At 58.7% G+C, this 16,047-nt stretch overlaps 1 protein-coding gene across 1 annotated transcript in view; it reads left to right on the top strand.

Annotated features, from left to right (window-relative positions):
- BSN (bassoon presynaptic cytomatrix protein) overlaps positions 1-16,047 on the top strand; it is a 121,576-nt gene that overhangs the window by 102,552 nt on the left and 2,977 nt on the right. Inside the window, exons 5-9 of the mRNA XM_085313415.1 lie at positions 384-7,178; positions 11,223-13,407; positions 13,773-14,530; positions 15,129-15,225; positions 15,767-15,907. Of these exons, the coding sequence (XP_085169541.1) occupies positions 384-7,178; positions 11,223-13,407; positions 13,773-14,530; positions 15,129-15,225; positions 15,767-15,907 (9,976 nt within the window). The remainder of the gene's footprint in view (positions 1-383; positions 7,179-11,222; positions 13,408-13,772; positions 14,531-15,128; positions 15,226-15,766; positions 15,908-16,047) is intronic.

The following is a 16,047-nucleotide window of genomic DNA, read 5'->3' as shown; positions in this document are numbered from 1 at the left end:
GCTGCCTCCTGCTTTGCGTAACAGCAAGTCCCTCGCGGTGACTCTAAAATTAACCCAAACCACCTGGAAGCTGAGCGAAATAGCAGCTGGACCTCGGCCCCTTGGGCATGTAGGAGTAAGAGCTGAACTTAGGTCCCTGGGGGGTGTTGGGGTAATAGCATTTTGCCAGCATGTAGGATCCAGCCTTGCTGAGAGGAAGTGGGTGGGCATTGGCAGTGGTCTGCAGTCTCTGGCAGGGATGTTGGCCACTTTGAGCAACATCTTCTTTCTGTGTCTGGAAGACCATAGAGGCACGCATGCACGCCTGCTGTCTCCTCAGTTGAAAGTGTCCCAAGGCAGATGTTGTTTGGCAGATCTAACACTTTGGTTTCTCTTGCCCGCAGGAAGCAAGCAAGCCTTATCCCCCCGACCTATCTCGCAGCCCCCAGAGCTTGAGCGACACTGGTTACTCATCTGATGGCATCTCCAGCTCCCAGAGTGAGATTACAGGCCTGGTGCAGCAGGAGGAGGAGAAGCTGAATGGCACTGGCCTGGCAGAGCAGAGCCCTCCCAGCCCYTCCGAGCTCACCAAGCTGGAGAGCAGCATGCGGCCCCTTCTAGAGGCCAGGGGCACCTCTCAGGAGCCCAGTGACCGTGGGAAGGGATATCCCGAAGTACGCGAAGAACAGCGGCAGCGGCAGAGGCCACGGTACCTCTCCATCACCCCTGAAGCCTTTGATTCTGATGAGGAACTGGAAGACATCCTGGAAGAGGATGAAGATTCCTTGGAGTGGGAGAACCAGCGGGACCAGAGGGAGAGCATGGAGTCATCAGATGAGTTTGGCAGCAAGCTGCGCCATGACTTCGTAGAGGACAGCAGTGAAGGAGGCTTCTCTCCAGTGCCGGGCAGGCCCAAAGACAAGGAAGCAGAGGTGACAGATGAGGAGTTCATGAGAAGGCAGATCCTGGAGATGAGCGCAGAGGAGGACAATCTTGAGGAGGAAGAGGAGGACTACAATCACGTTAAATRCAGCATCACCAAAACTGGGCAGAAGCCTGACACGGAGAAGAGCAAAGAGTCTCCCTCAGCCAAGCGGCGCCTGTCACACAGCTCCAGCGGCCTGTACAAGGAGGAGAGGAAAGAGCTGGATGCAGCAGAAAGTGACGACATGAGCACGGCCCAAGGGGGACTGAGGCGCTTCAAGACTATTGAGCTAAACAGTACAAACAGCTACAGCAGAGACATGGAGATCAGCCAGGACACAGACACCAGCCTGGACAGGGAGCCTGAGCTGGAGATGGAGAGTCTGACAGGCTCCCCAGAGGAACGGTCCAGGGGTGAGTATTCTACCTCCACCCTGCCAGCCACAACGCCCAGCTACACTTCAGGCACCTCTCCCACATCCATCTCCTCCCTGGAGGAGGACAGTGACAGCAGCCCCAGTCGCAGGCAGAGGCTGGAGGAGGTGAAGCAGCAGAGGAAGGCTCGCCATCGCTCGCATGGCCCTTTGCTGCCCACCATCGAGGACTCGTCTGAGGAGGAGGAGCTGCGGGAGGAAGAGGAGCTCTTGCGGGAACAGGAGAAGATGCGAGAAGTGGAGCAGCAGCGCATCCGAAGCACCGCACGCAAAACCAAGCGTGACAAGGAGGAGCTGAGGGCCCAGCGGAGGAGAGAACGCTCCAAAACTCCCCCCAGCAACCTCTCTCCCATTGAGGATGCCTCCCCCACGGAGGAGCTGCGGCAGGCAGCAGAGATGGAGGAGCTGCACCGGTCCTCCTGCTCCGAGTACTCGCCCTCCATCGACTCAGAGGCTGAGAGCTTCGATGTCATGGCCTCCAAGCTGTACAAGTCTGGCAGTGAATACAACCTGCCAACCTTCATGTCACTGTACTCCCCGACAGAAAAGACAGAGAGCAGCTCCAGTCAGCCTGCCAGCAAGCCTCTCAAAAGTGCTGAAGAAGCCTATGAGGAGATGATGAGGAAGGCAGAAATGATGCAGAAGCAGCAAGTCCAGCAGTCCCAGCAGGGTGCTTCTTACAGCAGCACGTACCAGCAGGTCGGATACCGCAGCACAGAGGGCCAGACCGGTTTTGAGTACCAGTACATAGATGAGTACAGGTACGATGGCAGCACCATGCACCCCTCACAACCTGACTATCAGAGTGATCTCTCGAAGCCGGGTGCAGTGTACGAGGAAATCCTGCAGACATCACAGAACATTTCCAGAATGCACCAGTCCTCCTCATTTGACTTGGCTCTGGAACAGGAAGAAAAAAAGAAAGGGCAAGAAGACGTGTATCAAGAGAAGCACTTCCTGAATGCCGAGAGTGCGTATGCTGACCTGATGAAGCAGAACGGTGGTCCTCTCACCCCTGGGACAAGCCCCACGCAGCTCTCAGCTCCCRTCTCCTTTTCAGCCTCTGAAGGCAGCACAGGCAAGGTCATTCCTGATGTCCGTGTCACCCAGCATTTTGCAAAAGAGGGACAAGACCTTGCCAAGTTGCACAGCACCACGGCAGCACCCAGCCCGGTTTCCAAGGCTATCACAGCTCCTTACACCTACAGCAAAGGTGCCAGCACAGTCACAACAGTGGTTGCCAGCGCAGCAAGTGCACCACGAATCTACAGCTCTCCAGCTGCGAGTGGCACAGAACCAACATCCATATCGGCCAGAAGTTATGGTCCAACAAAGAGCTCTGTAAGTTACAGCTCTCAAACAGAGGACATCTGCCGAAGCAAGAGTGCTGTYGAGATCAGCATGCAAACGGCCAGAGAGAAACTGCAAGCTGCGAGTGACAGCAAGCCAATGCCACACAAGATGTACCCTTTCTTCAAAAGCTCAAGCCCTCCACTCTCTCCTACTTCTCCTACTCAGAGTCCCACTCACACTGTCCCAAGAGCAGCAATGCCTTCTGGCCCAGGGCTGGGAACAAAGTCGACAGCAGAATTTTCCACCCAAACACAAAGTCCCCTTGTCTCCTATGATATCCCCACTACCACTGGCATCTTGACGTCTTCCCCCATGGTAGCTCAAGGAACRCAGACCCCACACCACGCAAGCTCTCCTCGCCTCACTCGGCAGCAGTCCTCTCAAGATGCTCCATTCATGCTGATCACGCTAGCAGCCAATGCATCTAGCCAAACAAAGCCAGTGAGCATCAGCTCCTCCACTTCCCCTGCCACGTCTCCCACCAGGCTGGGCCGGCAGCAGACAGTGCATAGCTACAGCCAGACATTTGAGCAGGAGCTGCAAGGCGCTTATATCAAGGCGCAGCCTGTGAAAGAGCAAGCCTCAGCCATCCAGAAAGCGCCCACCGCTTCGGCTGTAGACAGCRCTGCAGGGCTATATGGCTGGGGAGCACTCCCTGCAGAAAACATCTCCTTGTGCAGGATCTCCTCTGTCCCCGGGACATCTCGGGTAGAACCAGGTCCCAAGGCACCAAGCACTAATGCTGTAGACTTACGGACTGCTATAAAGTCAGCCCCTATCATCATAACAGACCAAGGCATGGATCTCACTTCCTTGGCTACAGAGACTAGGAAATATTGCCTCACTTTGGACCAAATCCCAAACAGACAGTCCACGGCAATCCAACCCTTAATCATTAACCTCAATGCCCAAGAGCAGCCCCATGCAGTCATAGCTGCGGCCAGCACTGCCAGTGTYGCCATTGCCTCTCCAATGCTCATCTCGCAGCCAAAGCAGCCCGTGGTCTACGGAGACCCTTTCCAGAACAGRATGGACTTCGGGCAAGGGGCTGGGAGCCCAGTATGCTTGGCGCAAGTGAAGCAAGTGGAGCAGGGCGTGCAGACAGCCACCTTCAGGGGAAGCGGGGCTGCTGCTCCCACACCTGCGGGGAAACCTGAAGCCGCAGCTCCTCAGCAGGCAAAGTTTGCGAGGTACAGTTTGCCCAGCCAAATGGCACCTATGGTGAAGAAGGACATGCTCATCACACAGACCAGTAACGCGCAGAACGTGCTTAGTATCAGCAGCATCTCCCAGTCGTTTCCTCAGGACCAGAGCTCGGAGCTGTACCACACGGTACCAGTGGAGCTGAAAACCCAGAGCCCTCTCATGGCGCTGGGAGGCAAGAAATCCCAAGTGATGATGGTGCAGATGGAAGATGTAGCAGCCGGCCCAGTAACCAAAGTGGTCAAAGAAGAGCCTTCAGCCAATGTGCTGGACCTCACCGGCATGAAGTCGGAGAGCCAGGTGGCCTGCTGTGATGTGGTCTACAAGTTCCCTTTTGGCAGCAGCTGCACTGGAGCTTTCAACCCCTCTTCCAAGATGCCGGAGAAGAAAGCCGGGGATGCGGTGCCGAGCAGGAAACCCAGTGGCACCTACTATGGAAGCAAAGAGCCAGACCTGTCCGAGGCATTCCCATACCGAGAGCAGCCGGCTCCAGCTCCTGCACCTGCGCTCTATGAGGAGCAGAAGTTTTACCCCRCTGGCATGTTTGGGAGGCTCTATTCATCCATGTCAGACACGAACCTGTCTGAAATTGGGATGAACTACTACCCTGTGAAGGGGGATCAGCCCTTCCACTCCCCTGCCAGTGATGCTGCTGTGGATTTGACCACAATGAAGCATTCCTACAGCATCAGCTTCACCGAAGGGGGATACCTGGGCCACGGGATGCAGTATGGCTCTTTCTCCGACCTCCGCCAGCCCTCAGATTTGCTGAGCCACCCACTTCCGATGAGAAGGTACAGCTCAGCATCTAACATCTACTCTGACTACCGGTACTCCCCTAGAGGGGACCTGGCAAATTTCCAGGAGTCCAGCCTGGCCCACTACAGTGCCACAACCGCTCGTGAGATCAGCCGCATGTGTGCGGCACTCAATTCGATGGACCAGTACGGGGGCAGGCACGCCAATGGCCCGGAGCTCCTGCAGTATGGCCCTAATGCTCTCGGTGCCGGACAAGCAGGAGGAGGTGGTATCTCAGCCCAACAGGGTGTCGCGCCCATGAAACCGAACGTGATGTACAACCCCAATTTCCCCGAGACGCGCCAGGCCTTTGGCAACCTTGCACAGTACAATATTTCCAATGTCCGTCTGGGAGCTGTACGGCAGATATTCCCTTCCTCGGCAACTGTGCGGGCCGCAGATGGTATGATTTATTCAACCATAAACACTCCGATAGCGTCGACACTGCCCATCACTACACAGCCGGCCTCGGTGCTCCGGCCCATGCTTCGTGGGCTGTACAGACCCTACGCCCCGGGCAGCATCACAGCGGTGCCTCTGGCCAGCCTGACCAGAGTGCCAGTAGTCACTCCCCGCATGCCACTAGCAACCCAAAGCTTCTATCGCTACCCAGCTCCTGTCCGCTTCCCAACCATGTCTGCGCCGTCGGTGATGGAGACACCCATGTACCTGGGGAAACCTGTCAGCACTGTCGCAGCCAGCACAGCCGCAGGTGCCGTGAGCACAGGGCCTGCTGCCAAAGCTCCCATTGCCCCTGCAGCAGGGCYGCAGAGAGCAGAACCACCCAGGGCTGCCCCCTGCGATGAGGGGTCCGTGGTGGCCGCCAAGGAGAGCGGCCAGCCGGCACCGGCAGCGCCTGCCGCTCCGAAGCAGGTGGCAGAGGGAGTTCAGCCTGGTGGGCCGGGTCGGGAGGAGAGGGAGCGTGAGGAGGAGCGCCAGCGGAAGCAGCAGGAGCACGTGCTGCAGCTGGAGAGGGAGCGTGTGGAGCTGGAGAAACTGAGGCAGCTGCGGCTGCAGGAGGAGCTGGAACGGGAGCGTGTGGAGCTGCAGCGGCACCGGGAGAAGGAGCAGCTGCTGGTGCATCGGGAGCTGCAGGAGCTACAGTCCATCAAGCACCAAGTGCTGCAGCAGCAGCAGGAGGAGCGCCACGCACAGCTGGCACTGCAACGCGAGCAGCTGGCCCAGCAGCGCCTGCAGCTGGAGCAGATCCAGCAGCTGCAGCAGCAGCTGCAGCAACAGCTGGAGGAGCAGAAGAGGCAGAAAAGCGCCTTCCCCACGGCTGGTGAGCCCCCCAGCAGGGCGCCCCCAGGGCCCGAGGGACCTACTGAGATGCAGAGGAGCCTGGCGCAGAATGGGCAGTTCTGGCCCCCACCGAGCCAGGTCTTCGTGGGTGCCCCAGGYGCCGGGCAGGAGTGCCCCGCTGGCCCTCGTTACCCCGGGCTCCAGCGACCGCTCACCAGCTCCGCCTCAGACATGTCTCTGCAGGCTGAAGAGCCCTGGGAGCCCAGCCGGGGCATGAAGAAGAGAAATTCGATGCCGCGGCTACGGGATGCCTACGACAAGGAGGTCGTAGTGAAGAAGATCACAGACAGCAGCGTGCAGACGGACGAGGAGGATGGCGAGGAGCGCTACCTTCTCTCGCGGCGCCGGCGGCCCCGCCGCAGCACCGACTGTAGCGTGCAGACGGACGAGGAGGACAGCGGGGAGTGGGAGCAGCCGGTGCGCCGGCGGCGCTCCCGGCCCTCGCGGCACACCGATGCCAGCACCGATGGCAAGCAGGACGGCGCCTCACGCGGCACAGCCAGCATCGGCATCCAGACCATCAGTGACTGCTCCGTGCAGACGGAGCCCGACCAGCACCATAGGGTCTCCCCTTCCATCCATATCACCACCCACGACCCCCGCGTGGAGATCGTGAAGTACATCTCCGCCCCAGAGAAGACACAGCGGGGTGAGAGCCTCGCTTGCCAGACGGAGCCAGAGGCCCAGCCTCAGCCAGGCATTGTGGTCCCCCAGCTCACAGTGCCGACTACCATCACACCCTACTCCACCAACATCCAGATGGTGAGCACAGGGCCCCTGGACCCCCATGCTGTCCGGCAGCAGGCCCTAGGCAAATTTGAGAAGAAGAAGCCGGATCCCCTGGAAATTGGATACCAGTCACATTTGCCCACCGATTCCCTCTCTCAGCTGGTGACCCGGCAGCCTCCCAGGTCTCCACAGGTCCTCTACTCGCCCGTGTCTCCCCTCTCCCCGCACCGCCTCCTCGAGTCTTCCTTTGCTACCAGCGAAAGGCTGAACAAGGCTCACGTCCCACCACAGAAGCACTTCACCGCTGACTCTGCTCAGCGCCAGCAGACTCTGCCACGTCCCATCAAAACCATGCAGCGATCCTTGTCCGACCCCAAGCCCATCAGCCCAACATCTGAGGAATCCGGGAAGGACAGGTTCTCCCTGTACCAGCATCCGCTGCTCCCAGGCAGCCAGGTAAGTGAGCTCGGGAATTTGCTCAGGTGCTTGTGAGTTATGAGCAACATCATCCCCAATATTTGCTCTGCTGATAGCGCTTTCTGTGCCCCATGCTGCTGGGCTGCATGGGAAGAGCTTCGGCTGAGCGTAGTCCTAAAGGGAAAGCGAATGAGAGGGTCCTGACACCAGGGGTTGCACTGATGCGTTCTGCCCCAGCATTTGTCTCGGCATGGTTTGCTAAAAGCGCAGCTGAGGCAGCACTGAATTCGGTGCCTGGGGCCTTTGCCATGAGCTAGCGCTGCTTGGCCTCAAGTCTCCTGCAGCCAGGAGAGCCTGGAGCTGCAGTGGGGTCCAAAGGCAGGGGTGCTGATCCTGAGCTCTCCTAGTAGCTCCCATGTGTCAGGGGAGCAGTTTGAGAAGGCGTAGCCTGTGTCCTGCAATCAGGGGACTGTGAAGGAGCTACGTGTGCAGCATCTATGGGAGAAGGGCGTGTGGATCTTCCCACCAGCACCTCAGTGCCTGGGAGAGGAAGAGCTGGCCAGTAGCCCCTCCGCATCGCTTTTGGGTTTAGCAAATTGGCCAGCRAAGGAGGACTGTGGAGAGGTGATTGGAGACAGGCTCTTCAATTTGCCAGCCGGAGACTAGCCAGAGGCACTGAAATCCCTGGCAAACAGCAGGAAGGGAAGATCTCATGGAAGTGCTGGAGAATATTCATCTTTCAATCACCAAGGCGTTCGCTGGCATTGGCCCAAAATCCCCTTCTCCCGAGGTGATGGAGGGGCTGGGTTGCTGCTCCTACCAGTGGCTCGGCTCAGACGCCGGAGAGTCTATGGTTAGCTGAGCCTGCCAAGCTTGGTGCTCACCACCCCATCCTGGTCTGCCATGGGCCTGACCCAAGGAGAATGGCTGGCTTTGCAGGCAGTGAGCGAAGGAGCACCTTTTCGTTCAGTTTGGAGCGCCTAGGAGGGAGAAAGGAGGGCAATACTTGCCTGTCAACCGCTGTTAGAGCACTGAGTGATGCAGCCGTGACTGCCCTGACAGGTCCTCGGCCCCAGCCCATGCTGCTGTGGTCTCCTTCATCCTGTCTGCTCGCATTTGTCTCCTGCTCAGCACCAGTCCCACATGCAGGCACAGCACACTCYTGCACTGGGAGCCCAGGTGCCATGCGAGCCCGCTTCTGCTGTGGGGCAAAGGCCTGCCTCTGGGCTTCTCGGTGCCTGCAGTGAAGGATGGTGGAGGCATCAGAAAAGACTTCTAGGGAGCTAAAATGGAATAAAGCCGATAAGGCCAGAGCCCTGCTAAGTCTCAGACTGACCCCCACCACAGTCCATCAGGGGCAGGACCCTGCTGAGGTCCAGCTGTAGCATGTCACGTGTGTGCCAGCGTGTTGCGGGCGAGCATGGAGAGGCTTGAGCCGCAAGGCAGGAGAGGTTTGCATTTCTCACCGAGGCAGCCGTCAGTCCTGGGCACTGCGTCGGATGTACCTGTGTCTGCATTCAGAGATTGCTCTCTTCATGTTAAGGTCTTGCTTTGCTGGGTTTGGCTGTGCTTCTGTGCTGTGTCCTCCCCCATTCGCCGGCTGGACTTGAGCTGAGTCTTTTTGCCAATCTTTTCAACACAGAGAGCAGACTGTCTCCAGTGCTGTGGGCTGTCGTTTCCTGGCCGTCATGCACCCCTCCTGTGCACGGAAACACCCCTCTGTGCATCAGGGAACTGCCCTAAGACAGGGAAGGAGTCACCTGCACATCCTCATGCAGCTGCTGTCTGTGTCCTGACTTCTCAGCACAGCCTCATCCCGCGATGGAATAACCTTTCTGCTGGAGAATGGCCCAGGAGGCCCCGGAGGACATTTCAGTTTCATTAGTGCTCCAGCAATTAATATTTTAAAAGGCTGCCTGCCTGCAGCAGCTAGTGACAGCCTCCATGCACATATATGTATCCTGAAATCCTTCCGCTGGTGGCTGAGCAGTTGGGAGGAATGCAGCTTGTCGTGATGCTGGGAGGCAGAAAGATGTTTCTCCAGGCTTATGCAAGTGCACAAGGAGGCCCTGTAGCTCCACCAGTTGGTACGAACCTTTGAGCTTGCTGCATATCCGTGAACAGAAAGGAGCTGACAACTTCTTCACAGGACCCAAGGATTTTATTTGACCTCTGCCCACCAGGTTCCCTTTTCCTATCCCAAAGAGTAAAGCTGCTGCAAAGCTTCAGCTTCCTGTCTGTGCTGTGTTAGCCCAGCCAGGCACTTCCACCTTGTCACCCATCTCGGTCCAGGGGCCCTTATGTGGTGTCCAGGCTTTGGCAGGTATTTTAAGGCAGAGAATGCGTCAGGATTGCCTGAATGGGACCTGCTGTCTGTCTGCAAGCCTAGCACAACTCAGAGGTCCCCATGATGCCCACAGCTCCATCCCCAACAGGCATCCCGCCGCTTCTGCCTGATGGCATCAGCAGTCTGCTCCTGTGCTCCTCCAGCTGCCCGCAGCAACACCGGAAGGGTTTGGAGACAGTGCCACCTTGGGAAAGCCCCACACCTGATGGCTCTGTCCTCTGGCTTCTCCGCTTGCTCCCTCCCAGGACCCACAGCATGTGTGCAGTGGCCGTGACTCTCACTCCTTCCCTCTCTTTGCCCTCACACACCAAGGCAGAGGTTATTTTAGACTGCAAACTGCTGAGCAAAGAGCAAGAGTAATTCTCAGAAGGCCTCTGTTTCGGGGGGGAGTACCCTTTTGCAGGTAGAGAAACTGAGGCACGAGCCGGTGAAGTCCCTCCTCACCTCTGCGCCGGATGTGCCCCGCAGCTGAAAGCCAGGCTGCGGAGGGGCCGGGTGCTGAGCATCTCTGAACGGCTGTCTGCAGAGAGGCGGGTGACGCGGGGAGAGCTTGGGCACCCCTTGCCTTTCGGCCCATGCCCGGGAGCCTCGCAGGCCTGGCAGAGCGGGCGCAGCGTGGCAGAGCTCCAGCAGGCACCTGGCTGCTGCCCGGCCTCTTTTCTGCTGAGAATTTGGCTGCGATTCGGGGGAAAAAAAAATGCCCTGAGCAGAGTGCAATTGGGAAACGGGCGCTTCTGAGCGTTTCTAGCTTGGCCTGGTCTCAACGGATTTCTGCAAGGCCAGCAGCAGCCCCGAGGCCACTCTTCTGCCAAATTTCAAAGCCCTGCTGCAAACTACATGAGGACTGAAAGTGTTTTTCCAGCAGTTAATGGTGTTTCTCTGCTGGCACACACGAGGCCAGCCTGACACTTGGCTTGCTGCCACTCCTGGTAATTATTCATAGAAAGTGCCCTTTCTGTTACTTCCATCCTATTTATTACGGTTTTATATAAACGTGGCTTTCTCAGTGCATGAGGGAACATGTGCAAACGAATCTACATTTCTGCAAAAACAGTGCACAGAAGGGGCACCCCAGTAATGCTGGCAAAACCCTGATTCCTGGCCGGTCCCCGGGGAAAAGGTGACCTACTGGGAGCCCGCATTCCTCAGCTGGAAAAAGTACCCCGGACCCAACCCCTGGATGGATGACATTTTGRGGATGGCTCTGCTAGTCCATGTTGGTCCAGCCCCGCCAGCCTCTGGGTGCTGCTCCACTGAGGGGTTTGACAGCATCCCTGCTCCTGTGTTGGTTCAGGCAGGCACTGGCTCTCCCAGCAAGGAGTGGCTTGGGACTGGGGTGACGCCTGCCAGCACAAGGTGATGCTGGGCTGTGGGCAGAGCTCCTTGGCACACAGAAGAACTCCTCAAAACGTCCCTGAGAGGCTACATTCACACGCAGGGAGCCTCTGCTGGGGACAGCCACTGAGGAGGAACCACTCTCAAGCTGCCATAGGTGTCCTGCATGGTCTCCCTGCTCTCTGGCTGGCAAGCACAGACGTGGCATGGGGTGTTCTTGAAGCCAGGGTCTTCCTAGGCTTGGGTGCCCAGATCCAATGCCCCTTGGTGGAATCTGTGCTGGGGTGAAAGGCAATCCAGAGAGCAGGAGTTGCTGCCCAACCCTCCCCAGCAGCGCACACGCCTTGAAGCAGCTCTGCCAGCACCTGTGATGATTAACACGTCTTTGCTTTGCTTCYTAGATGGCCTCTTTGCAGTCGAGCCCGCTGACGCGCAAGGTGAAGCGCACGTTGCCCAGCCCACCACCCGAGGAGGCTCACCTGCCCCTGGCCAGCCAGGCTCACCCCCAGATGTACCTGTCAAGCCTGGCACCAAAAGGCCTGGCCGGCCCTGCTGTGCAGGTCACCAAGGCCAGCCTGCTCAAGGACATTGACCGTGACCTGAAGCTGGTGGAGCATGAGTCCACAAAGCTGCGTAAGAAGCAAGCYGAGCTGGACGAGGAGGAGAAGGAGATCGATGCCAAGTTGAAATACTTGGAGCTGGGAATTACGCAGCGGAAGGAATCTCTGCTGAAGGACAGGAGCGTGAGGGACTACCCCTACCTGAGGTGCCTGGGGGAGAACAGGGACTACATGTCTGACAGTGAGCTCAACAACTTGCGCCTGTCCAGTTACGACAGCGGGAGCTTGCTGACGCGGCCAAGCGCCACACCAGCAAACCAGTACACTGATTTTGCTGGTGCACCTTACACTTCTGCGTCCTCCTACAGCCCCTACCAGTACCCAGCAGGGCCACCCACCCCCCAAGGCCCCACTGCCTTTCAACAGACACGATTGCAGCCTCCCCACTACCCCACAGTGAGCACCTCTCAAGAYGGCTTCCAGGCTGCGCAGCTGCCTGCCTATGCCTCACCGAGCACCTTCCAGGCCCATGGTTTTGCCCCCAGCACCACCTACCAGGCGGACCTGGGTGTCCAGAGCCAGCAAGGTTTCCGGCCGCCCAATCATTACCAAACCCAGACCACCTACCCCAATGCCACAGCTGGGCCGTCAGCTCAAAACACTCTCTTCCAAACCCAGGCAGATGTGCATGCCCTGCACCAGAAGCCACGGCAAACCTCTCTTGCCGACCTGGAGCAAAAGATCCCCACCAATTATGAAATCATTGGTGGGCCCACAGTGGCCATCTCTTCTACAGCCCCTGAAGTCGCCTTCAGCACCRCGACGGTGACCAGCAGCTATGACCAGTACAAGGCCCCTGAGGCTCGGCCGGCTGACAGAGCCAGTGTCACACAAAGCCCTTCAGCCAGTTACTCATCAGAGTCCCTCTACACGAACCTGGAGCAGAGCATTCCCCGTAACTATGTGATGATCGATGACATTAGTGAGCTAACCAAAGAGAGCCCGGCAGGGGACAGCCAGAAAGTGGACCCACAGGGCCAGGGTGCTAACGGCCGCCACGGCAAGGAGAAGAGCGAGCTAGCGGATCCTGAGAGTTCCAGCAGACCCTGCTGCTACTCCAAAGCGGAGGAAGAGTCTGAGGAGGACATGTACGAACACCATGGCGCTGACCATCGAGGGAAGAACAGCTACCACAGAGGCCCAGAGAGCAATGGCAAGATGCCAGGGAGCTCTGGGGGTTCATCCTACTACTACGGGGACAGTGACTATCGTCATCCCTCACGGGTGGACAAGCATGGATCTGGCATGGCAATGTCAAAGCATTCTTCCAAAAACTTGGCTCCTGCCGTGGTCTCCTCAAAACGCAGCAAGCACAGGAAACAGGGCATGGAGCAGAAGATCTCAAAGTTCTCTCCCATTGAAGAAGCCAAAGACGTGGAGTCAGACCTGGCCTCCTACACAGTGACGACATCAGTCAGCAGCAGCAATGTGGCCTCCCGGGCGAAGAAGCTGCAGGATGAGATCACTTACGGCCTCAAGAAGAATGTATATGAGCAGCAGAAGTACTATGGCATGTCCAGCAGGGACTTGGTGGATGAGGAGGACCGAGTCTACTCTGCCGGAAGCAGGACCCGCTCATCTGGCTACGGGATAGAAAAGTCATCCAGCCGTGACGTGAGCAGCCGGAGCAAGTCCTATGACAGGGAGAGCGTGGAGCGGTCGCAGAAGGGCAGCTCCAAGCCTTCGTCCCTTAGCATGAGTCAGAGCCGCGGGAGGACTCCCGTTCGCACGCAGGCCTCAGAAGAGGAGAGCCCRATCAGCCCCTTGGGAAAGTCCATGGGGGTGTCGCGCTCCTCTGGTGGCCCCGGCCCACAGTCCGGGGGGGACCCCTGCTCCCAGTTCTGTTCCAGCCACTCGTTGCCTGATGTGCAAGAACACATCAAAGATGTGCCAAGGAATCACTCGTACAAGCAYGAGGAAGGTTACGTCATGGACGATTCCCATTGTGTTGTTTCAGACAGCGAAGGTAACAGCTACCTGTGGTGATCCACCCCAGAGCATGGTGATTCCCCGGGGCATGCTCGTACGGTCATAAGCAAAGACACTCTCACGGCCTCAGTTTGCTTGACATGTGCCTTCCTCCCTTTTCCAGTCTTTGTCCTGGGTGTTTTGTGTTAGCAGGTCCTGTGCAGTGCTTGCTCGATGCCCTGCCGTATCCATGTCCCGTCCTGTCTCTTGCTGGCGCGGGGTCTGGTCGTGCTGCGGCGGGGTGTCCTGTATGTGTGTGATAAGCTGCTTGCCTTCTTTTATTTCATTGCATGGCTTCAGCCTGGTCTGCACTCACGCCTGTGGAGCGAGAGATTGACTGTGGTTTGTTTTTGGTTTCTGAAGCCTATCATTTGGGTCAGGAGGAGACAGACTGGTTTGATAAGCCAAGGGAAGCGCGGTCAGAGAGGGTAAGGCACTACGGTGGCCACTCTTCCTCGCAGAAGAGACCCCCAGTAAAACACACCTACCACGATTACGAYGAGCCTCCAGACGAAGACCTGTGGCAGCACGATGATTACCCGCCGCCGCAGCACTCCTCCTCCCGAGAGCACCGGCACCACGGGGAGTACGGGCGGCACGCGGCCTCCTCCCGCCACGCCAGCGACGAGCAGCCCCGGCGGTCGGCCAAGCAGCACCCGCGGGAGCAAGGCCGCCACGAGCCCCGTGGTCACGCGCAGCCAGCCTCCCAGAAGAAGGCTCAGCAGCCTGAGCCCCGAGCGCAGGCAGCCTACGGCCCCGGCTCCTCCGAGTACCCCCAGCAATCCCGCCCAGCTGCTCACCACCACGGCGCCGAGACCCAGAAATCTCAGAAGCCCTCGCAGCCGCACGGGCCGCCGTCCCAAGGGCAAAAAGCAGAGCCTCACCTGCAGCAGCCACAAGCCCGGCAGCAGCAGGGAGCCCAGCAGCTGGCCCGGCAGCAGCCGCCGGCAGCCCGGCCAGCCAGCCAGCAGCCGGCAGGGCCGTCGCAGCCAGAGGCGAAGGGCAGGATGCAGGGACCTCCTGCTTCTAGGCCATCGCAGCAGCAGCCGAGCCCAGCCCYGGCTCCGGGGAAGCCCCCGGCCACGCTTCATGCACAACCAGGCGGTCACCAAGCAACACCGGTAAGTATGGGCTCTGCCAGGCTTGGCTGCSTCCCTTCTCTGGGGCTGCTCTTAGGAGCACCCCAGCTCGCTGGTGGTGCAGGGCAGAGCTGAGGCCAGGGGATGGGGTCGGATGAGAGGGATGGAGCCTCCCCAAGTTTTGTGCATCTGCCCCATGGCAAGGCCAGGGCTGCTGTTTGCCAGCTCCCCTCTTCAGCAAAGCCTGAAGAAGACACTGGGACAGGGAATGCAGGGAAGGCAGTCAGAGGGAAGGTCAGAGGAGCCGTGGTGACTGCAAGGCCAAGTTACATCCCACACATGTGCTCCAGCTTGCTGAAGCACCCACAGCTGCCCCAGGCAGCTTGATGCACCCCAGAGAAGATCTGGGGAGATGATATGGCCATGTCCTGCCTTGCTTGCTGGCTTGGGGCCAGTTTCCCCAGAGTGTTTTGGGGAGAGGAGGTTTTCTCAGGGAGCAAGGCCCGGGCATCATCACAGCAAGCACCAAGTCACCGGCCACACCGCYACCCTGCTGTGCTGCTCACCCCCATGGCCACATTCCCCTGCTCATCGAGGGGGAAAGGCCAAGGGACACTGAAAGCTGTTTTCTGTGTTTCAGCCAAAAGCGGAGCAGATGGACACATCCAAGCCCACAGCGAAAGTGCCACAGCAACAGGGGAGAACGCCAGTGGCTCAGCCTCTGGGAGCAGCAGGAGGTTAGTCTACCCAGGGGCATGGGGCTCAGGCCACCCCAGCTGGGGCTGGAGCCCCATTGCCACCTGGGAGCAGAGCTGGGGCCAAGTCAGGGTGCCCTGTCCCTCTGGGCTCTCCATGGTTGCCTGCCACAGCCTCCCTGAGGTGCCAGCCTGTCACCAACCGTGTCACCTGCTCGGTGCCACCCCATGACCTACCAAGCTCCCTGCTCAGGCAGCATTGCATGAGGACCTGCCCCGACTCCTTCTCACTGGCCTGGGGCAAATAGCCCATCCTGGGCCCCGGCAGCCCCTAAGCCTTGGCGTGAGGATCTGCTCTCCAGGCTCACCTGGGCTCAGAGAGCTTTCCTCAGCCATCCAGGACAGGTTGCCCAGCGGGGCTGTGGAGTCTCCTTCTCTGGAGATATTCAAAGCCCGCCTGGATGCAACCCTGTCTAACATGCTCTAGGTGACCCTGCTGAGTGGGGGGGGGGTGGGGGTGGACTAGATGATCTCCAGAGGTCCCTTCCAACCTTACTGATTCTATGGTTTGTCCCCCCAGCAGACAGCAAGGTTGGTCAGAAGGCAGCTGGGCCGCGTCCTCCTGCCGGCACGGCGGCTGGACAGCCTGGGATGGAAGGAGAGAGCGTTTTCTCCAAAATCCTGCCAGGAGGGGCAGCAGAACAAGCAGGCAAACTGACTGAAGGTAAGGGCTGCTCCCTGGGACTGGAGGCAGGGAGCTGCGGCACGCTGCTCTCTTCAGCCGTGGGAGAAGCCTGCTTGCAGCCAAAAGGATGAGCTGCTCCCACAGTTTGAGAGGGGCAAAGGCATGCTGGAGTGCCCCCC

The sequence above is a fragment of the Rhea americana genome, unplaced genomic scaffold (genome assembly GCF_003343005.1).
Source record: "Rhea americana isolate MKP2758 unplaced genomic scaffold, rheAme1 scaffold_384, whole genome shotgun sequence".
Taxonomy (NCBI): domain Eukaryota; kingdom Metazoa; phylum Chordata; class Aves; order Rheiformes; family Rheidae; genus Rhea; species Rhea americana.
Note: the sequence above shows the minus strand (reverse complement) of the source record. Positions and strands in the feature narration are given on the sequence as shown.